We start from the raw sequence: 23,564 nt of genomic DNA on the forward strand, positions 1-23,564 counted from the left end.
ATATATTCTGAAAAAAGACAAACTCTATAAACTCTATAGAGGGGAGTTATGATTGTAGAATTGATGTTCAACGTACAAAACAAAGTACATCAAATTGTTTTTGTAATACTCAAAAGAAAAAAAAATACAACAAAATATCTATACTGTTTATAAATATTTAGAAAGAAAAACAAAAAAGAAGTGACAAACATCCCTAAAGATAATATAAATATTTGATTTTTGACTTTTCCCTCCTTTGTTTTCCAACTGATTTATGGTATCTAGTGATGTCAACTTATGAAACCTTGCTCTAAATGTTTGTACTTGCCTTGCTGCCTAATGAAAGCAATCGTCTCTACAACTGATGCAACAATAAACTTCACCAGCCACAGTCACCAGCTTAGTAACTATGTCACAAAGTTCATTAGCAGATTGTAGATGCGACTGTGCATTTACTTCCTACCCCTTGGCTAATATTTGCCTTAAGCTTGAAGACTTACAAAATCTCCAAAATGTAAATAAAATACAAAAACACTACTCCTTTTAGCCGATTCTTTCAAATTTATTGTAAATACCCAAAACAGGTTCATTAGAAAAATCAGCTGCAGTTCTAGAATTTGCCAATATCTTTGTTTTATGTTTTGTTTTGATTATATGGACCAAATAGTTAAATACATATTATTCAGAAACTGCTATGCATTCCTTCTGAATAAAATTGGCTATGTTAATATTTAACTATATGTTTTCTTAAAATGAATCTTAATAAGCAACCATAATTATTGTAATTTGATGCATGAGAGATGAGAAATCTGTAATGGATCTGTACAAAAAAGTGACCATGAAGAACTAGATTTTATTACTTGCTTTCTTGAGTTTTCTTGATTTAAATTGTATCATAAATAGAAACATATATGTAGTTTATACACATTTATTTGGAATAACTTGGCATGCTTGGAATACACTTAATAATTAAATTAATAGTTATGCAGTGTAAAACAGAAAAGAAATAATATAACACAGAAGTTTATTCTTTACAAAAAGACATCCTAAGCCTATAATTCTTCTAATAGCTTATATCTTATTTCTGCTACATTCACTTTTGAGCAGTTAATTTGTTCCTGTTCGTAGTCTTGAATTTGCTGTTTGTTATTTTAAACAAGATCCTACAAACTTCAAAAAAAGAAATGCTAAATTGAAAATCCACGTATTTAAAAAGATAGAACTTTGACTGAATTGTGTTCAGGATATTTTGTTAACATTTAAAAAAGATTCTAAAATTGGGGTACAAATAGTCCATTTCCAATGTTTCCTCCAATGTTAAGTAAAATACAAAACATATTACAGAACATTTTACACAGAAGATTGCACCTTAACACAAAATTATATTTCCTTAGAATGAACATGAAAAACTTAATGTGGGGTAAACATATCAATCACTTGCTTCAATTTTTAGATTTTAAACGTGGTTTATTAATTACTTATTTTGGATATAGAAGAAGAGAGATGAGCAATTATTTTCTCTCTTGCCTGGATATAAATAGAACTCTGAGACAGTGTATGCTCCAGCACATCTGGATTCATTTTCAGAATTTTCAGTTCAGCAAAAAACTAGACATTACTTCCTGCACCATTAAGTGCCTGAACCATCAATCTTAGTTAGATAATCTTAGTGAAGTTATTAAAAAGATCCTATATTTACGTATATTATTTACTTCAAAGAATAGTTTTAAGTCAGGTCTCATTTTACATATACAACAATACATATGTTAAGGGATTAGGACATGGAGTTCATTGCAATTAAATTATTTGGAAAATTAGTTTAAAACTTACAATATTTTATAAACAGGGCAAAATAAACCTTTTCCACAATCATGACACAAGTTTTACACAATACCTCTATTCAAATTTTCAAGCCATTAACATCATTTTTGCTTACTTGTAAAAAAAAATCTCCCCAACCGAAAGAAAAATTCCTAACAATGTATTGATATTTCCCAACTCATTTGGATTAACTAAATATTGGTCTTGTTCCAAATAAATGAAAAACTGTTAATATTTCAAGTGAAAATTATGGAATTATGCAAAAATTCTCAAGTGTTGCTTCTTGAAAAATATGATATATGTTTTCTTTACCAAAGAAATACAAATTAGTTTGTTTTTCTGCTGGAAATTCCTTGTAATTGTAGAAAATGACCACCTTTAAAGGCCCACAGTATAAGACTTGATTCTACAACAATTTTTAGAGACATTCTATCTAACAAATTGCTCTCCTGATCATAAACATTTGCATATCAAGGAAAAGCTTTCCATTGCTTCTTTATATTGTCACATTTATCAGCAGAGACTAGATTAATGATAATCCAAGAACATGTTAGATACAGTTGATGAGTACTTTCAGTAATGTAGCTAAGACTAATGCATCCTTTATTTTTGGAAGGGGTTCTTTACAATGTCGGGGAGAGGGGGGGGCGTTGTGTGTCTAAACCTTACATGCAGCTACCAACATATGCCCAACAAAGAACAAAATGAGACATTACAAATAGTAGTAAGACACTATGAATTTACATGGCCTTTAATGCAGCAACTCAGGCTGGTTTTCCACAAAGGGAAGCACCCCACTAACATAGTATGCAATTCCAAGAGACAACAAAGCAATGACTACAAGCAAAAGCAGCACTCGCCAAAAGCCCAGGTCCTCTACAAATTCTTGCCAGGTTGTTCGGAAGCTGGACAGAACACCTTCCCCTTGCTGCAGGTTGGGGTTGAGGAGAGAGTGGCTTTCCATGGCACTGTGGAAATAGAAATAAAAAGACCCCTGAAGACAGAATCTGGACACCACACATTAATCCTGATCTACTTATATACCCGAAACAGAGGAAGAAGAGGTGGGTAATAATAGGGCTACCATTAAAATTAGAAAACCTAGGCTTCGTCAAGCCTCTTTTCACTTTAGATGGCAACTGTGCTTTGCCAGCATTATAAATGCTATTTTCAGCAGTAAAACATGCTATAAAGGAATTCAGTTTATTTAACTAGAAATACATTAATTTTCATGAAACTGTTTCATGCCCCAAACCCCAAACATATACCCACTTTTATTGCTCTTATCACATAGATCACATCAACCTTAGCAACTTTAAGATAGGTGCACATCAACTCCTAGAATTCCCCAGCTGGCTAACATACTTTATAGGCCTCTTATGAAGAAGGCATAACTAATCTATTTTAAAAGTTTCTGGGCTGTTTGTACAGCCAAAATAACTACAAAACAGGGGGGGCGGGGAAACAGTGCTATAGTCCCAAATTCATTAAAATTAATTCCAAAATGAAGAAACATCCCAATTCTTAATACTAATAATGCATAGAAAGTAAGGGGAGAAGAGTCTTTAGGTCTATTTAAAAGAAAATAGAAATATATGTGAACAAAACATGTACATGAAGAACCTATTTCTATAAATGAGAAGCCATCCCAGAACAGGCTATATCTTGTATTGCCGACCATATAATTGTATTTGCCACACTCCGAGATCAACCATAGGCTTTGACAGATCCCTATATGTATATAGAAGTAATACATCAAATAATCCAACTCCATACACTTTAGGCTTTAATGGTCAAAACCAGCACTTTGAACTGGGCTTGGTTGCGGAAGGCAGACAGTTCATTTAATATAATATTGGACTGACATGTTAGGAATGCTAAGCTACCGCAAGCATCTGGATAGCTACAATTTGCAAAGTGAGAAACTTCCAAACATTTTTAAAAATTAAATCCATATGGAAGGTATTATAATGCTCTAGCCTGAATGTTTCCAAGGCCCAGCAACTAAAGTAAAATCTTTCATCCGTAGATCGACTCCCAGCTGCTATGCAGCCCTAGGCTGAGAAAAGGGAGTCTTATCACTGTAAAAATCAATGCTTTCTCAATAGCATCAAGTCCAGCCTTATCCCCATGCTACAAATTTGGGTCTCCTGAGGAAAAGAAACTCCATTCAGAGTTTATGGTGCACCACCAAACAGGTTAATCAATTTGTCTTATTTGGATTAAGTTTCAATTAATTCATCCTCATCTACTCTAAAACTGTCTCCAGACATTTATGATCTTTGGCAAAAACAAGAATTGTGAACCATCTCTACATTAATTGCCTTCACTGTTCTTCTTCAGCAACAGCATCGAGAGATTTTTAAATAGTCCAAGGGCAAAATATGCCATCTCCCAAATCCTGAACTAACACTAAGTTATCTGTACTAAGTTTCTCCCACCAGAAAAGACCCCAACGAATGCTATTATGGCTCTGAGGCACAGTGTTATTAGTCCCAATCCAGCGAGATCAACGTTGCAATAAGTGATATCAAAGGCTGCTGCAAACTGCCCATCGGGACAGGCAAAGTTGTCTCTAACAAAGCTGTCCTGGTCCCAAACTAAAAGCTAGGGAAGATCCTCTCCAATAATCAACAATTTCCAAAAATTATATGGATTGAACATACCCTCCTCCTATCCAGAATCTTTCCTACGAATAAACTGCCCAAATTTGATTGGTTCTCCACCAGTACATATCTCTGCATTTCTGATGTGTATGCCAGCGAGAGTCACTTTTTGTGAGATAGTGATATATTCTGTGTGTGTGTGTGCGTGCGCGCACTCACACATACACACAGGAATATATTTATTGCTTCTTAAACAATTTGGCAGGATCCCTACCTTTGTGTCTTTTATTTAAATAATATTTTATTTTTTTAAAAAAATTAAAAAGGCACCTGGACATTAGGGAAGGATCCCAGGGAATTAACTGAGGTTGCAGCAATGGGTCTGCAGTAGAGTATAATAAATTCTACTCCCACCTCGACTGGGTGACCTTGAAGCAGTCACTCTCTCTCATCCCAATCTTTCTCATCTCATAAGACTGTTGTTGTGGGGAAAATAGAAGGAGGAAGGATATTAGGGATGTTCATTGCCTTGAATTATTTATAAAAAATAATAAAAGGCAGGATTTTTAAAAAAATACATTGGAAGGAGTCATCACAAGAGATAATATGCATAAAGTACATACTATTTCCCAAACTTTTTACTTTAGTTTTTAAGCTGTTTGTAACTGCAGAACCAGTTGTCTCATTCTTGTGAGAACAGAAATAAGGAGGGAGCTTTTTTAGATAAAACAGAGAAGTATCCATTGGTGCATGACAGAAAAAATGGTTAAGACTCAGACAGTTAATCTATAACCACTATGGAGGTTAAATGAAGGTATAACATAATCTAAGCGGAAAGGTTATGTGGCTGTTGAAAACAAAGTGGGCTCTTTTTTTAAAAAAAATAGGAAAACTGAGTTGCAGAAACTACTTGTATTACTGTGGCAACCGAAATGACCTCCAAATACTAAAATGGTAATAGGACTGGAATATCAGCTATTTTGAAGACATATGGAAGTGGCTAAACATTTCTGAGTCTTTCTGCTGGTAAGAAAAACCTTTTTTTTTAAACATTACCAATACAGAGGTTGATTTTTAGTTGCAGACTTTTCCTAGGATATGTACAAAAGCAGAAAATACCTTCAGAGTTTAAATATAACTATCTTCACAGGAAATAAAAAAAATAACAGCTGGGCACACAGCTTAAATAGCTGTTATTTGGATTAGAGAAATAAAGTCACTTAATTTGATGGCAACAGGAGGAAGAAAAAAAATAGGAAAAAAAAGTATCAGGCAAAGATGGCCTCTTTTTATATTACAACTTCAACTGAAATTTGAATTTGTTTGATTCTTAGATATAAGAACTGCTGACTGGCAAGGTTCTATACAAAAAGTACTTAAAATTCTTTATAACCTGATTTATAGGGAAATTGTAAACCCTTATTGTTTAGATTCCTTCAGCAGAATAAGATATTTTTCCACTGGTAAGTTACACAGTAAATCTAAAGTTAGCTTAGTTTTACAGATATTTTTTTTAAAAAAATCACACTTTCATTAGGTAAAGGTTTCCCTTCTCCAGTTGTGTCTGACTCTAGGACATGGGTGTCAAACTCACGGTGTCACATTGCCATCACCTGACGTACCGTGATGTTTTTTTTTCCTTTCCAGAGCTGGGCTAGGCGTGGCCTACACATGACATGACAATCCAGCCCATGGGCCGCCAGTTTGACACCCCTGCTCTAGGGGATGGTGCTCATCTCCATTTCTTAGCCGAGGGAGCCAAAATCGTTTGAAGACATTTTTCATGGTCACGTGGCCTGCAGGACTATACACCAAGGCCAGGGGTGGGATTCAAATTTTTTAACAACCGGGTCTGTGGGCGTGGCTAGGTGGGCATGGCCATGTGACCGAGTGGGTGTGGTTTTTTTTTGCAGCACCCTTTTTTTTTTTTTTTTTGGCCTCCTGGGCCTCAGGGAAGCCTCCGGGGGTGTGTGTTTTTGCTCCAAGAAGGCTTCCCTGGGGCCCTGGAAGGCAAAAAATGGAGAGGGGGAATGCGCAGTACCCACCCACCTCCTCACACCCCCACCCCCGTGCCCCCTTTTTGCCTCCTGAGCTTCAGGGAAGCCTCCTGGGTGAAGCAGTAAGACAGCGAGAGGGATCCCGGCACAGCTGATCATCAGGACAAGAAAAAAAAAATACCTTAAGGAGTGACTGGGTGGGGGAGAACACAGTCAGCAATGTCGGGCATGCGTGTGATGTCGGGCATGTATGATAAGCACTGACTGGGTGGAGAGGGGCGGGGCCAGCCAGGGGCACACTGTGCCGATTCTCTGAACTGCACAGAATCATAAAAAGTGGTTCTACAGAACCGGTCTGAACCGGTAGAATCCCACCCCTGATCACGGCACACAGAACTCTTTTATCTTTCCCTCCGAAAGTGATACTTTTTTATCTACTCGCATGTGCTTGCTTTTGAACTGCTAAGTGGGCAGGAGCTGGGACAGGTAATGGGAGCTTGCCTTTCATTAGGTATATGTTATTAGCACTAGTACTAGCATTAGACTTATATGTACGGCTTCATTGTGTTTTATAGCCCTCTCTAAGTGGTTTACAGAGTCAGCATATTGCCCCCAACAATCTGGGTCCTCATTTTACGGAAGGATGGAAGGCTGAGTCAATCTTGAACCGGTGAGACTCAAACTGCTGGCAATCAGCACTCAGTGGCGGGTCAGTGGTTAGAATGCATATTGCAGGCTAATTCTGCATTCCTACCACTGACCCACCACTTACAAGCAAACATTCACTCAGAATTGAAGATATGATGGAGGCAGACAGTTTGATCCTCTATGTACAGGTAGTTCTTGACTTACAACCCCAAGTAGGATCAGAACCTCAGTCGTTGAGTAAAATGATTATTGAGACAGCATGTGACTGCTTCGCTCAACAACTGACTTACAACTCCAAGGCATACCTAATTGCAGTATTTATGGGTCGTCGAATGGACAGCGATCTGGGTAAAGAATGCAGGATGACACAAATGGGTGAGAGTCCTTGGGACTCCCCCTGAGATTTGGAGGAGGTACTGTGGACAAATCTCTCTGCCGCTCAACGGCTGAGAATCTGGTCATAAGTTGAAGATTACTTGTATGGGAAAAAGAAATTACATTCAGTTTCTAGTTGAGAGAATTTTGAAAAAAGATTACGAAAAAACCTTAAGAAAAAACAACCTATCAATATTTGGCTATCATAGAATAAAAGAAACTGGTTGTGTTTTATTGAAATGGCTAAGAGATATACTTAATAATGACTCATTCCACAAAGCAACATAACATTCCTTGTAATGAACTGGCAAATAGAGAAAGAAAAAAGCTTAATAGAAAATATGCATATGTATATATTTGTTACATTTACAACTCTCGGAATCAACTCCTAAACTGGAATTGTACGTAAGTACAAATGCTGACTGCTTAAAGAAATACATTCACAAAGACAGTAGTTTTATCACAGTTAATTCTTAATGCAAAAAAAATGAATTCATCCAAATCAATGTTGATTTATCATCTGCCTGAATATTTTATTTGGCAGTAGAATGCTTAGTATACTACAAGGGTGGGCAGTCTACACGCTGTGGTTCCTACGTCCCTGAATGCAGCCCTACAGAATTTCAACAGCAAAACATTCAAGAAACAGTCACACAATTTCTTCCCATCTCCAGTGGAAAAGAAAATGAATTAATTTAAGCTTTGATATAGGCTTAACCCTCCTAAAAAAACCCAATTCTGAAAATCTAAGGGAAAAAAAACTTTGAAAATGTTGATCCTACCCACATTCTCTGTCTTTTATTTCTCTAGGCCCAAGAATTCAGACAGAAAATAAGAGGTGGCCTTCCAGGCAAAAAGAAAAAATATTTCATAATAGGACAATACTTTCTAAAATACTGAAACTAGCTCTTTTCTTTGCTATCTATCTAAGAATGCTTAACTACATAGCATGCAGCTGTCAGAAAGCTGTAAGTACAACTTCTACCTAATCCTCAAGATCTCATAATGTATTTGCAAAGGCATTAGCTTCCTTTAAAATAGCACAGTATTTTTTATCAATCATGTGATGTGCTCTGTGAAACCCATATCTTTTCTATGAAAAAACTAGCCCACAAGTTACATTTGAGCTAGACCACTTCAGAAAGCAGACTGGAGCATTCTCTATTCAAACAATCCACAAAGAGAAAATAATCTCAAGGAGAAAAAAGAACTAGAACCTTCTCTCCAGCGTTGAGTTTTCTATGTGTAAGTATTTATTAATTGTACAAAGGACTGCCAAGTCATATTTCAAGTCAAAGACAATGACTTACTCCAAATAGGCAATTTGAGCTGACTCCTGAAGTTCATTGGCCATGTGACAGTCCAACTTCTTTAGAACTCTTTCCAATGAAGAGTCTAAACATCTCCAGCTACAAAATTTGGGAGAAAAATGTCACATAATAAACCCTGACCTTTTCCACTATGCAGAATAAGCTCCACATAAGACAATTTTTCCAATGATGTTTAACCAGTAAAACAGAATCCAAACAATGGGGGAAGGGAGGGCAAACCTTTCACTTTCAGCTGTCTGCATTGTTTCCAGCTTTGAGTGGGCTCCTCTGTTGAACCCTTTCACTTCTTGCTCTTCCAACGATTCAAGCAATCGAATCACATCTTTATTCACCCCTCTTCGTTTTGCCAGGACAAGAGGTGTTGCGCCTTGATGATTGCTATGTGAAGTGGAAAAAGAGAAAAAAAGGCAATAGAATAGGTACTATCAGAAAAAGGTATACCATATTTTTCACACTATAAGACTCACCTGACCATAAGACGTACTTAGGTTTAGAGGAGGAAACAAGGGGAAAAAATATTCTGAACCAAATGGTGTACTACTATATTTATATTAGTACATCCCCATCCCCATCAGAATGCCCCCGCATCAGAGTACTGTATATATGGAGCGCCAAATATGGAGCTGCAGTGCGGGCAGGAGGCAGAGCCTGAAAGGACCACAGATAGGACTCCTCCCATATGCCAGCTCTGCCTATTGACTCCTGCACTGGGGAAAAAAGACAGAAGAGGCGGGCAATGACAAAGACAGAAGAGTTGGGGTTGAGCTCTGTAAAAGGACCCCACTGCCGCGACCTGGCTACTATTCACCAAAGGACCGGCACCGGTCCACTGTTGGGGACCCCTGAGATAATACACTTCATGGTCTGTGACGCAACATTTGCTCCATAAGACTCACAGATCTTTCCACCCACTTTTGGGGGGTGGAAAGTACATCTTACGGAGCGAAAAATATGGTACATATCAATTGTATGGGGGAGGGGATCAGTTTATCTTAATTTATTGGAAACATACCTCATTATTTTTCATCTACAACTCTGAAAGTGCTTCAAGTAATAGGGCCATAATTGTAGACAATAATCGCATGTTAATAATCTGGTTGAATTTGCATTAAATTGCATTATACTTTAAGTCAAGCACTTTGATCTAACAGTTACTCGGACTTTGTTACAAGGATGTTATATTCTTCTGGATTTTAAAACAAAACATAATTTAATTAAGTCCTTTGAAAAGCAAGCTGTTGATAAATTGCTGGATCTCTCCCACAAAATGATAGAAGTTGCTTTGTTTCAATGAAAAGCTGAAAATCTCTAGTAATAATACAAACATGTAAATAAATCTAGTTACTGTATTGAGCAGAATTAACTAGAGATAGAAATACTTGAGTATGTTTCAACTGCATCAGATTTAAAAGTCAAGAGTATGTGTAAAATGATTAGATTTTGTAGGATATTATTACATTATACTGTCAGGTAATCTCTAGAAAGACAGCAATATTTGGAATGATATAATTTCCTTCTGAAATCTCTTAATTCCTTGTACATGAATTGGTCACAAAAGACCTTGTGAAATTGAAATTTATTTTCTCTGTATTATGATTTAAGAATTCAAAAACAGCAGATATTTGGAGGATACTGCCTTACTTATTTGATCCCGCCTTAATTATTTTTACAGATAACTCAACATATTCAACACACTATTTTCCCCACAACCACCTTGTGAGATGAGTTCAGCTGAGAGAGAATAACTGGCCCAAAGTCAACCAGCTGGCTTTCATGGCTAAGGCTGAATTGAACTCACAGTCTCCCACTTTCTAGCCTGGTACCTTAACCACTATACCAAACTAGCTCTTTTTACCTGAAACCTCAGAGTTGACATTATAAATAGCTATTTCTTTTTCTTTTTTAATCCTCCAGGTATTCCAAAGCTCTAATTTCTTTTCAAGAGATCCTTGAATTACAATCTACCAAATAGCTCTATGTTTACAGTCCTATGCAATATTAGCATAACCTCCATTCTTGTCCACTGAAGCATGAAAAAGGCAATTTTATAATGTTACAGTTGCTACATGGAAGCCATTTTGACAGCCTACTAAGGTTCTGCCTATTATTACAGTTTTAAAGTCAGCCTCCTCTCTTTATTTAGCAACCATAACTGGGACACAACTGTACTTATGATCTTACTACAGTTTCCCTTTGCTTTACGACCTGCAAAGGTCATAAATATGAGGACTGATTGGCAATAGCAATAGCACTTAGACTTATATACTACTTCAGAGTGCTTTACAACTCTCTCTAAGCGGTTTAGAGTCAGCCTATTGCCCCCAACAATCTGGGCCCTCATTTTACTGACCTTGGAAGGATGGAAGGCTAAGTCAACATTGAGCCAGTGAAAATCGAACTGCTGACAGTTGGCAGAATTAACCTGCAATACTGCATTCTAACCACTGCACCACCATGGCTTATAAAGTTATTTTTTTAACTGCATATGGTCACTGTACAGGAAGTCACTAAACTCTACTCTTTCTTAAAACTTTGGTGTTCATTTCTAAAATAGAAATGCGAAGACTTTTTTACATATACAGAGCACTACAGACAGTCTTCAGTTAATGACTGCTCTCAGCAACTATTTGAATTGGCCCTGGTGCTGAACCATTGGTACTTGTGATGAATCCTTGGAGCTCCAGTCATTGCAGTGTCTCTATGGTCACGATCCAGTTACTCAGCACCTGACTTGCAATTACAACACTGCAACTTTCTGTGGTCAGATGATCACCATTTGCAATCTTCTTTGTTGGCTTCTGACAAGCAAACTCAGTGAGGAAGCCAGCAGGAGGTTGCAAATGGCAACCAGGTGATGTTGCCACTCTTAGCTGAGGATTACCTGTGCTATAGTGAAGAACTAAGATGGATAGTTGGCTTTTTTAGTTTTACTACTTATTGAAGCACTTTTGTTCTTTGAATTTGAGACAACAGACACAAAAGGGGGAATAAAAGCAACTTTTAGGAAACAAATATTCAGAGCTAAACTGACTGGGTTTATTTATACTTAAATAAACTAGGAAAGCAATTTATTTCAAGTGTAAAATCACATTCAAGCTTTAACATATGTACTTTCCACTTTCTTCATTGTTTTTTTGCTATTTAGATGGTAAACAAGGCAGTACCACCAGGAATTTATTTTATTTTTTTCATATGATAACAGTTGCAGCACTGATTCTTGTTTGAAACTTCTGTTCCATGATCAAGAAGTCATTCCCAAGTTAATTAAGACAACCACTGCAAAGTTCAAATAAGTATATGCTAATCTCATAAGTTTCCCTTCTTTTGACCCAACTTAGTCATCACCTCCAAGCAAAATACTGTAACTCAAATATAAAAATAAAGAATAGAAGCTTAGCGTCAATCATTTAAGAACAAAGGTTAAGTTTCAAACCACTAGGATACATGAACAGAGAGTTCAAAGAACAAACAATTCTGGGATTATTGTTAATTGTGTTTGTCAAATAGCTATTTATCCAGTACACTAAGTGCTTTTGTCTGGACAACTGGCATATGACAGATGCTAGGAGCCTGGTAGAGTGAATATACAGCATTTCAGAGAAAGATTGATTCATAAATTCTGAGAGCTGGTTGGGTGAGGGCTGAAAAATAATGAAACAGAAAGGACGCCTTGAACCAGTTCTGTTTACATTGGAATAAATATACATATATTTCAAGTTATTAAAAGAGGTCATTTATTTTGAGGTATCTCCATGTCAGGGGTTGGCATCAGAATCAAAACAATGCAATGTACGCACTTGCTCTGGAGGAACCAACGCAAGTGCCCTCAAAATGTTGCCGGGCTGCAACATCAATCCTCATCACTATTGGCCATGCCGGAAAAAACTGAAGATTAAATATTTGGCAGCTATACTGTAATTGTAGCAGTGCTGGAAATGGTAACTGATTGCTGGTTTATTCATAACTCCAGTGCAACATGATATAAGCTCATTTTATACAGAATGTTTGTGACAAGAACACACTATCAAGAATAGTTACTAATAAGTTCTATGCTGACTGAAAGAACATAGGGATAAGTGCTACCCAAAAGAAAATACAACAAAAAAGTCATCATTCCTGAATTTTTGACGAATAAAGATTAAGAAAGCTGAAATATATTGTCAGGAGCTATTCAAAGTGTTAATAGATAAGACTGATTTTTAGGCATACGGTAGAGAGACAACCTTACCAAATATCTATCTTGAGTCCATTGGAGACGAGGAATTGAATGGTATCAACATGTCCACACAGGTGAAGAGCTGTGTTACCTTGGTAATCCGTGGCCAAAAGATCACCCCCAAATTTGTGCAACAACTGAGCAATATCAACGTTTCCTCGAGCTGCTGCTAAGTGAAGACCGGTTCGGCCACGGTTGTCCCGGATGTTTGGGTCGAAGCCACTCTCCAGTAGCCTTTTTGAATAGTTAAAATCTCCATCAATGCAAGCCTGTAGCAGAGGCACATTTGTTTGGGAAGAATCATTTACAAACACGTATGACATGACTGAATGGGAAATGTAGCCAACCTGCAGCTGAAAATGAAATGGAAGAAATTGTGAGCCTTTGTTAATAAGAATAACGCCAACGTTTTAAACTTGTTTTTTTTTTTAAATAAGAAAAGCTATTGTTTAAGTGCAAGATCTGAATGTCGAATAATATACATGTGATGCTCCACATTATTCTCCGAACAGAAAATATTTCTTGTACTTTTGATGGTGTTACATTTATGATTCTCTCATTTTTGAGAACTTAGTTTTGGCCACTGCAATGATAGTTGTAAGGTATTCTCCAGAATATTGTACTTTGATCCTCAGGCTTACAATATAAATAATATACAGACTCCTGAAAAAAAGAGAGAAGGAATATACTTTTCTTCAATTGTCAAAAAACATAAGCCTAGGTACAGTGCTCAACGTTTTGTGAACCCTTTTGAATGTTCAAAATTTCTGCGTAATTCTTTGATCATTTTCCTCATTAAATATACAATTTTTATCTATTTGTTTAATTGGGTTTTCTTTATATAATTTTAAGAATTGTGTGAAGAACACATCATACTTAAGGTCATATTTATGCAGAAAAATTAAAAATTCAAAAGGATTCAGAAACTTTTAACCACCCTGTACCAGGCTGCCTCAAAGTAACTTAATGATAATATAGATCAGAAATTCTTGTATTTGCTATTAGTAACACCACTCTTAATGGGATTTATATCTCAGGGAACTACTTCTTATTTATATCAGAAATTGTTAATTCAGGCAGAGGAGTTGACTAGCAACTGCTAAAAAGATAATCGTCTTGGTATGCATCTCACCGGACTTGCCAAAACAACGGCTGCTGCATTTTCCATTGAACATTTCTATTTATACAAATAATTTCATTCAACTAAAATAGCCAACGAGCAGTCAGGAAAACGGAAGCAAAAATCTAAGGTTTGATTTGTACATCCTCTTTCGTATTCAAAACGAGTTTACATGTGACAATCTGCAGAAACTAACAACAGCTGTGGTTGGTTGGCAGGATGCATTTATGATCTCTTTTAAGCAAACAGCAGCTGAGGAAGATGTGATTTATAGTAAAAGGAAACCTGGCACTACAGTGTGATAAAGCACACCCACCTTCTGAGTTTATGAGCTTTACAATAAAGTTCCCAAGTTTTCTTTGAGATTTTGTGCTATTGTTGATGGCTGTTAGACTTTCGCCATCATCAGAGTGAAGTCTGCATATTGTTATCTTTCACTCCTGTGAGAGATAATAAATGGTGGTCAGAGTATTTATTTAGTTGTCGCTTAGCAGAAAGCCCAGGGTCATGCTGAGAATACTGAGTAAGGTCAATATACTGCTTCTCTTTCCTGTAGAGATTTTTTTTTCCAGTCATAGCTAGATATAAAAGCTTTGTCTTTAGCCTTGCCTAGCAAAAGCTGAGAGCAAGATATGCCCTGCCTATGTTTTCTGCTATTTGGGAGAAGTGCTGGAGGATGAAGGAGACCAGGAGGGAATTCTGGTTACTATAATTTATGGCTTGGTTTGGAAACGATGCCAAAAACTTCAACATCTTACCAGGATTTTTAACCATATATGTTAATTGTTCTGGTTTTGTAGGTCAGCCAGACAAAAGGGAAGAAGCTTCAACACCTTAGTCTAGGGAAGCTTTAAAATATGGCTCTTCAACCAGGAGAAACAGCTGCAATTTGCAGAAAAGCTGCCTTTTATATAAGAATTAAAAATCCCTTAAGTGAATGTCACGTCTCTACTCAAAGCTTTTCAGTCTGCACTTTACCACTGAAGCAAAGAAACTACTTCTCTTAACATTAGAACAAAGCGATTAAACATTGTTCCAATTTTTTAAAATTTCACACAGTTCTACATTTCGTATCTTGTACCAACATAAAAAAAAGCAAATCTTTTTGAGTTAACTACTTTGCATAGGACGTTAAGCTAAGAAGAACAGTGAATACAGTCTTAGAATATATTAACTGAAATATATCACAATTTTCATTTTTGCTATTTGAATTTGAAAACAATTCCTGATCTAACTACCTTCTTTTTAAGGGAAGTTAAGTAGCACTAACAAGACCTGAGACATTTTATAGAGCTTCAGCTCCCTCTAGAGGCCTTTATTGCTGCAAGGTCGTTTCCATCTAAAATGAGAGAACAATAAAAAGGTGGCAAAAACTGCCTTAATTTCCAATTTCCACTATGGAATTTTGGTAAATTGTAGAGTAAGCTAAAATCTCAGTGGAAGCAATTCAGGCTTCTTTCGTCATCAAGATGATGCAGCTGAAAAATTCACCCCAACTTTTTTAGCCACTGTAAACTAAACTCTCAAATGCTTCTATTACCTAAAGATGAACAGCTTACTCCTTTCAGAGCTCACAAATCTACACTGGTTGCAAAAAAGAATTTTTTAATCACTTTAAAATCACCACTTTAAAACCATCATCAAATATGATTTTTTTTAAATCAATTTTGGTACAGGTAGCAGCAAAAATGTTAAAATCTTGCCTTCAGCAGGTGCAAAATATGGTCAAAGATTGTTAAATCTGCTCTGATCCACTTTACGGTCCAGTGCACATCTATAACAGAAAAGAAAAATCTTGTTAAAGATATTCAGTTTTCTGATAATACTATAATATGCTAAATTATATTAAAAATCAACCAACTTTTTCAAATGCGTCAACCAGGTTGTTTGTAGCAGTATATAACCTATCAACTAAAAACATCAGTTTTCACTTTACTTATGTAAAGTCTGCATAAGCAATACTATGAAGCTTACATACAGTGCAGTATTCCACTTGTAGTAAGGAATTAATCATTAAGTTTGACATGGGTAGCTATAATCAATTTGCTAAATAAATAAATAAAATGGTGAAGCTCAAATTACCCTAGAATCAAATCAATTTCCGATTCACCTTTCTCATTGTCCAATGTTTTCAAATGCAACTCTTGTAATATGATAAACACATATTTCAATGCAGTAGCATATGGATGGATCTAGATTCCTTCTATTATCTATAACTTTGCTGCCTCTTGAAAGTGATTTATCTATTCTTGCTTCTCTGTTCTTCCTAACCTTTCCTCAAAACGTGAAGCAGCAGGAAAAAGCTCCTGAAAGTAATTTGCAGCTCAAAACCAAATGGAACAACAATTTACAAAGGACCAGACATAACAAGGAGACTAAAGCAACCAAGATTGCTTGCTAGGCCAATCCCAATCTAGTCCTGTAAAGGCCAGGTAGACAGTCTCCTCCTTTGGAAGCTGAAGATCAGCTCAGATAAACTGCTAACCTGTTCTGACCCAGGCTTCGTTCAAATTAAGAAAACACATGCTGTGTGTAAAAGCAAACCTTTTCTAATGTGATGCTGGGAATTATTTGAATTCCCAGCCAAGACTCATTAAACACAATTATTTGAGATAAGAGCATGATTTTGGGGGCTGTAAAAGGCTGCCAAGAAACAGATGCTCACTTAATTAGCAGATAAACCGACAGAAGTTCCAGCAAAGACAAACCAGAGTCTGCAGGGCTGCGAGGAGGAATCAGAATCTAATGAACATCTTTGCTTCCTGCAAAGAGCACATCCCCGAGGGCGGGCTTTTATCCCTTATGGGAGAGGCAATCACCTCCCAGCCTTACTCCCAAGTTGCTGCTCTCTCCTTCTAGCAGCCCTGTACACACGTGCACTGGGAACAGGCTCCCCGGGGTCCTCTGCTTTGCTGCTGCCAGACTCCAATGGCTCCGAAGGCAGCACTCCACTCTCTGTTAGTCCTGGCCTCATCCCTGCATCAGATGCAGGACCCTCATCTAAGTCCTCGCCAGACTGGTTCCCTTTCACCCTCACCATCTGATACCTCTGCCATTCGCACTGGCTGCCGGCGAACCACAACATAACCAACAGGTCACAGGTTGTCTGGTATATTCATTATTATTTTACTGAAGGGACTCAAAAATATTCCCCTACATCTCCCCATTACACTTATGTGATATCCAAACTTGGTTTCTAGCTAATACAATGGGAGTGTTTGGGTGGCATTTTGTGATCATAAATTTCAAATATACAATTTTGCATGATGGTAACAGTTGTTTGTTTATTTACTTGCCTTCAGTATCTATACAATGCCTGCTGTCAAAAGCTATATGTGGCTTACAATAAACAATGCAACCCTCTCCTTCAAATACATATAAAAATAAAATGCATATGTGCTGCAGATCAGGGATGATATACGACAGAGTTAACTACCGGTTCGGGATTTACGAGCTTCCCTGCACGCTGTGAGCCGCACGCCTGTAAATCATCATCAGCATGCTGTGTGCAGAGACGCAGCCTTTGAAACAGCCCAACTGCAGCTGTGCCTCATTTGGCAGCTGAAGTTGAAAAATCAGGAAATAGAGATCAGGTAAGAGCCTGGGTGGGCAAAAACATCAGCAGACATAGAACCGGTTCTATGTCTGTTGCTCTTCAGAGCTACCGGTTCTACAGAGGTAGACAGAACTGGTAGAAACCCACCCCTGCTGCAGATCCTACCTGCCTATTATATAAAACATCCCCTCCCATGCAAGATGGAAGAGAAAAGGTTTTTCAAGTTTCCTAAACGCTAAGACAAGGCAATTCCAAAAATGGGAGCAGCGATAGAAAAAACACAACTCCAACTTCCCATCAGATAACAATCCCACTGGGATGGGACTTGGGTGAATTGAGAGCAATGAGATCTGGTTGGATAGGTAGATAAATGCCAGAGAAGAGGTTTGCTCAGATAACCAGGACCAGAGTCATGTAGCACCTTAAAGGTGATAACCAGCACCTTGAATCATACCACTGGCTCACTGGCAATTAACAAAACCTCCAAGCCAAGAGGTCATCTTTGCTGTTTCTTGATCTGTCTAAAGGGGTGAGATCTCTGGATCCTGATATCCTCCATGCCCTGGGTCAACATTTCCACTGCATCACTTGTTGAGCACTGAGATACATTGCTGAAAGTCATCCACACACATTGATGGTATTAGACTACATATTGACAAATCACCTCTCCCAGCAATTTTATGTAAAAATAAAATAAGTATTAAAAGTAAGTGGAGAGTGGACCCTATCCACTTCCTCAGGTCTCACAGACTGAAAGTAATCCCATATTATATCACAAGAGAAAACTAATCCATGGATACTCTCTAACTACCATAGAGTCTAAGTCCAACCAAATGTAAGCGGCTTTGTCCACTAAATGTCATGAACGTTTCTCACAGCACTTGTCAGATAATCCTGATTACTCTTTGCTAAAAGGGAGAGGGCTGCCTTAAATAGGGCTGCTGGTTGGCATTCATTTTTTTGTAACCTAAATCCCCATTATTTGGGCTTGAGCATGAATTCATACCAATCAGACTCAAGACAAATCACTGTTCTACAGTACTCTAATCATTTTCTCCGCCACTTCATTTCCTAGAGCAGATTAGCACATAGGAAGGCCACTCCAGTGCAATCCAGTCCAAAGCCTTGGATATTATTCCAAACCAGAAATTCAGCCAAATTTCCTGCCAAGAGATCTCTGAAAACCCATCAAATCTAGTAGAAATGTGCGACAGGCCAATGCACTAGATCCGCCTTACTGTGTAGGGCGCTTTGCCAAATTCCATAGCAATCAGAATAATCTGTCCATGACAAGCAGATTACAATATACAATCCCCCACTTTGAGATCACAGCTTGTCTTTCACAAAACAAACAGGTCTAGTGTGTGTGTTTTATGTGCATTGAGCTCACAATAAATTGAATCTGATGCATGACTGTCATGGCTACTGTGAACTGAGTTGATCCAAACTCCTTCTCAAGGTGAATCATATTGAAGTCCTCCAAGACTAATAAATGGGGAAACACCATTACTACTTAAGCAATCAGGTTGAGCAGTCTTGGCAGGGTTGCCATGTGCAGCAGGATGATTTATTTATTTATTAGATTTATATGTCACCCATCTTGCTGTCTGAGGTAGCAATAAACAACGAGAACATTCTACTTGCCCAACCACACAAATAAGACCTCAAATCAAGCTATTTCCAGTCTAACCTCTCTAGAAAGCAACAGAGTCTTATGGTTGCCAACAGCTCGGCTCCTCTTCCCTTGCCCACCAGAACCTGAGTGGGGTAATTTCCATGAGAACATCCCTGTTTCTCCCCTGAAATCTCAGTAATACGTTAATATTAACTGCGTAATTCTAAAATATTTTAAATACAATTATTAAAAATGAAAATAGAATTAGCTGTCTTGTCTGATGTTTATAAAAAGCTCTAAGAAAGATTTCTCGTGTATGTTTAGTATTTATTTTGTGAATCCATTTTACTTTTACCGAATTCTCTTTCTTCTGTGCATCACATTGCTCCTTCCCAGAATTCAAAAATATCGTATGTATTCATTTTTAAAAGAATAGGTGACGATTTCTACATATTTCAATATAACATTGTGTTGTTTTTATAAGATGTAGCTCCCAATGAATGAAGGGATTACTACTGAAGAATGGAAGATGTTATGGTGGATATAGAAGATATATTGCAAAATATCCTAATATTATATATTCACAATAAATATTCCTCTGATGAACTTATGATCAATATTTTTTTTGCCTCTTTTACTACGTTAGCATAGCATATTTAAATATAACCCTAACTCAATCAATTTGGTTGCCGGAGAAAGCACAAATAGAGTAAAACTACTATATCTACTAAGAAACTACTAAGAAACTACTATCTCTACTATAAACTACTAAGGGGCATACATAAGTGCACAATTGTGCTTACCATCACTGTCCGATTGTCCCCATTTATTCGTACCTATTTCCTGTATTCTTACTGATGTTTATACTTATTCCTACTATTTTGTAAGCGATTGACAAATCAAATCAATCAATAAATAAATAAAAGCTCCAAATATTCTACATTATTTCACAGTTTTGAACATTAGAAATTTAGAGGGTTTTTTTTTTGCCATTTCTACTAGCATATCAAAAAAAGTACCCAGGCTTTATATTGCTAGTGTGATATTTATGATTATATAACTCAATGTTGTGGAGTCACATAATTTAGAGTTTATAAATAAAAGAAATGTAATGATTAACAAAATAACTCCTGGTTAGATAAGAACCAGATTTCCAGTTTTGTAGACCTCCAAAATTAGCAGGGGAATTTTGGGGAATCAATGTTAATTTGTTGTCAAGATTGGGAAACACTGAACTGGAACTTGGTTTCAATTGTTGTAAAACAAAACCCAATAAATATTGGTATCCACAGTAAAAAGTAGCGATGGAAAATATACAGCTGTCTTTAGTTTCTATATTCCTGTGTTTGAATTAGCAGTTATTTAAAGCATAATGAAGCTAACAGCAGTAAACTACAGTTGAAACAGACAGAAAAAATACATCAAAACATACAAAACATTTTGTAAACCACCCTTCCCCTTGAAATTTTCTTGAGAATACTTTTTTAAATGAATGAGCAGAAATAAATAAGTTTAGAATGCTGTAGAAATTTCTCATCGACAGGATCTTTATCATGGCAATATTATTATGTATTTGAATCCACCGATTGTCCAACTCCAGTTGAGATTATTTACAATCCAAGGTTCACTTTGAAGGGGGAGGATTTTATAAACAGCTTGTCCAACTGTAACTCCCAGCAGCCTCAGCCAGCTCGGGCATGGGTGGTTGAAGCTGGGGTTTATAGTTTGGCATTGCTTGAAAGGTCAGAAGCTCCCCATCCAGTTAATTGTAACTAATACAAAAACTGATTCGATATTTATATATTTCTTGGTGTTAAAAGAGAGTCACAGAGTACATTTAATGAAATGAATATTAGCATTTCGAGCCTACAAGCAGGATGGATGGATGGATGGATGGATGGATGGATAGACAGACAGACAGACAGACAGACAGACAGATGAAAGATAGATGATAGATCTCCTGCTTGTAGGCTGGAAATGCTAATGTTTGTTTCATACATATATACACATACACATACACATATATACACATACACTGGTGAATTGTATTTTGGGGTGTAGGCTGTTGAGGTGAGGAAGTTGTTCAGTTTTTCTCTCCCGTGTGGCCTCAACAGCCTACACCCCAAAATACAATTCACCATGGAAACAGAAGCTAACAATTAACTTCCCTTCCTAGATGTCTTAGTATACAAAAAATCCAATGGCTCCCTAGGACACACCATCTACCAGAAGAAAACACATACAAGCCGCTATCTACACGCACTCTCACACCACCACCCAGCACAGATCAATTCCGTAGCCGAGACACTCATCTCCAGAACAAAATGCTTAGCCAACGAACAACACCTAAAAACCAAACTACACACTCTCACTAATAACATACTAACAGCCAATGGATTCAAAAGAAAGAAGATTACCCACCTAATCCAAAAAGAAACCCCAACCAAAATCCAAGACAGAGAACAAGAGAACGGCAAAGCTCTCCTCCCATATATAAAAGGCACTATAGACAAAATCAGCAAGATCCTCCAAAAACACAACATTAAGACAGCATTCTGCACAAACAGAAAAATATCCACCATCCTAAGAAACCCTAAAGACAGAATCAAATTAGAAAACCAAGGAGTATACGAAATCCCATGCACCGCCTGCCCCACCACATACATCGGACAAACCAATAGAAGAATAAGTGCATGCATTGAAGAACACAAGAACTCAATCAAAGAAGAAGAACAGGCCTCTTCCCTGGTCCAACACCTCAAAGTCACATGACATGAGATTGACTTTAAAAATACCAGAACTATCGCCAAAACTGAACACTTCAACAACAGAATAATTAGAGAAGCCATAGAGATAGAAAAACGCCCACATAGCATGAATAGACGAGATGATACCTCCTGCCTACCAGCCATTTAGAAACCCGCCCTCATTAACAAACGAGTACCTAATATGAAGAATGACACCAGACCCATACCCACAAGAGCCACAAAAGATGCTACCACCACACTTCCACATAGAAAGCAGACTCACACCCACACAGATGAGACACGACCATGGACCATGGACCAGAAGCCGCAGCTGCATCACTACCCACTTCAAACCCCTCCGACCCATACATGAAGCGAACAGACGCCCACCATGAAAATGTGGCATGACCATGAACGCGAAGCCAAACAGGATCACATCTCACCAGCTCAAATCCCCCAGTAACTAAGACTAACCTGAGCACAACTAAGCCCCCACCTGAACAGAACACACCCCCAGCCAATCAGAACACAGCCAGCCCCCCAACCAATCAAGTCACACCCCCACTAGCAGTTAAAAGGAAGAAGCAGCTGCAAACTCACATTACTCCGAGAAGCACAAAGCCGAAGACACAAGCCTGAAGATGACTAATGAGACTTCATCGTGGTCTAGATACTCCCAATTTTACGCGGGAGAAAACCCGAATAACCAAAGATCCATATATCCATATGTATATATATATATGTATATATAAAAGCAGAACTATAATGACGTGGGAAGATACCTGAACAAAACTGAATACCATACATATACCCACGAAAACTTAAGAAAGCAAATATCCATATATACATACACACACACACACACACAATCTATATCTATCTGTAAATATATATGTATCTGTGTGTGTACATATATACACACACATACATACACACAATATATATATATATACATACATACATACATACATACACACATATATCCATCCATCCATCATCCACATACATCCACACACACACACACACACACGTATTTTTAAAGCACGACCCTCGGTTGTCAGAAAATGTATTCCAATCCAGGCAGCCTCGCAGGCTGTGAAACCAAATGGCGGCTGAGTTTTTCTACCTGGCGTTCCCATGCCTTGCTAAACCACCAGCACCGGCTCCCTCTCCAAGAACTCCCTCTTCCCCGTCCGCCTCCTCAGAGCCAACCCGCATCTAACCGGGCAAACGCAGCGACGGGGGGGAGGGGAGACTCGTGTCGCCCAACTCGAGTGAGTCCCCAAACCAGCCAAAGGCTTTCACGGGCGGCCTCCCGATGGCGATTCCGCGGCGCCTCTCCCGCTTCCCTCAGGGCCGGTCGGAAAGAATCGCTCCCGAAAAACCAGGCCCCGCTTCAAGAGCCAAAGCGAGGCGCGGCGAGCCTTCCCGCAGCTCCCGACCCAGCATTTCCGGTTCCTGGTCGCAGCTCTTCGCCTCTTTGCGCGCGGGCGGCGGGAGTGCGTGGAAATGGACGGAACGCGGGGATTCGTCCGGGGTGGGGGGGAAGGAAA

General features: G+C 37.9%; 1 protein-coding gene across 9 annotated transcripts; it reads right to left on the reverse strand.

Annotated features, from left to right (window-relative positions):
* Positions 1–891: 891 nt before the first annotated feature.
* Positions 892–23,541, reverse strand: ANKRD46 (ankyrin repeat domain 46). Of its 9 annotated transcripts, none has more exons than XM_087931557.1 (7): positions 23,235–23,455; positions 15,797–15,867; positions 14,410–14,533; positions 12,986–13,326; positions 8,977–9,135; positions 8,737–8,835; positions 892–2,768 (listed from the first exon to the last, which is right to left on the reverse strand). In XM_087931557.1, the coding sequence occupies exons 4-7, from the start codon at positions 13,294–13,296 to the stop codon at positions 2,552–2,554; spliced, it is 786 nt and encodes a 261-aa protein (XP_087787683.1). In that variant the 5' UTR covers positions 13,297–13,326; positions 14,410–14,533; positions 15,797–15,867; positions 23,235–23,455; the 3' UTR covers positions 892–2,551. The 9 variants fall into 9 exon arrangements, with proteins under 9 accessions (XP_087787683.1, XP_087787684.1, XP_087787680.1 ...); XM_087931558.1 differs by having other exon boundaries at positions 23,138–23,455; XM_087931554.1 differs by lacking the exon at positions 14,410–14,533 and having other exon boundaries at positions 23,454–23,541.
* Between the last annotated feature and the right edge of the window lie 23 nt (positions 23,542–23,564).

The sequence above is a fragment of the Pseudonaja textilis genome, chromosome 3 (genome assembly GCF_049901715.1).
Source record: "Pseudonaja textilis isolate UNSWEBS1 chromosome 3, rPseTex1.2, whole genome shotgun sequence".
In the NCBI taxonomy this organism is placed as follows: Eukaryota; Metazoa; Chordata; class Lepidosauria; order Squamata; family Elapidae; genus Pseudonaja; species Pseudonaja textilis.

Excerpts from the sequence above, each read along its gene's own strand:
- ANKRD46 (XM_087931553.1), bottom strand. Across the intron at positions 8,836-8,976 it reads CAGACAGCTGAAAGTGAAAG|CTGGAGATGTTTAGACTCTT; the intron begins GTTTGCCCTCCC and ends CAAATTTTGTAG. Across the intron at positions 2,769-8,736 it reads GCTCAAATTGCCTATTTGGA|TGCCATGGAAAGCCACTCTC; the intron begins GTAAGTCATTGT and ends CTATTTCCACAG.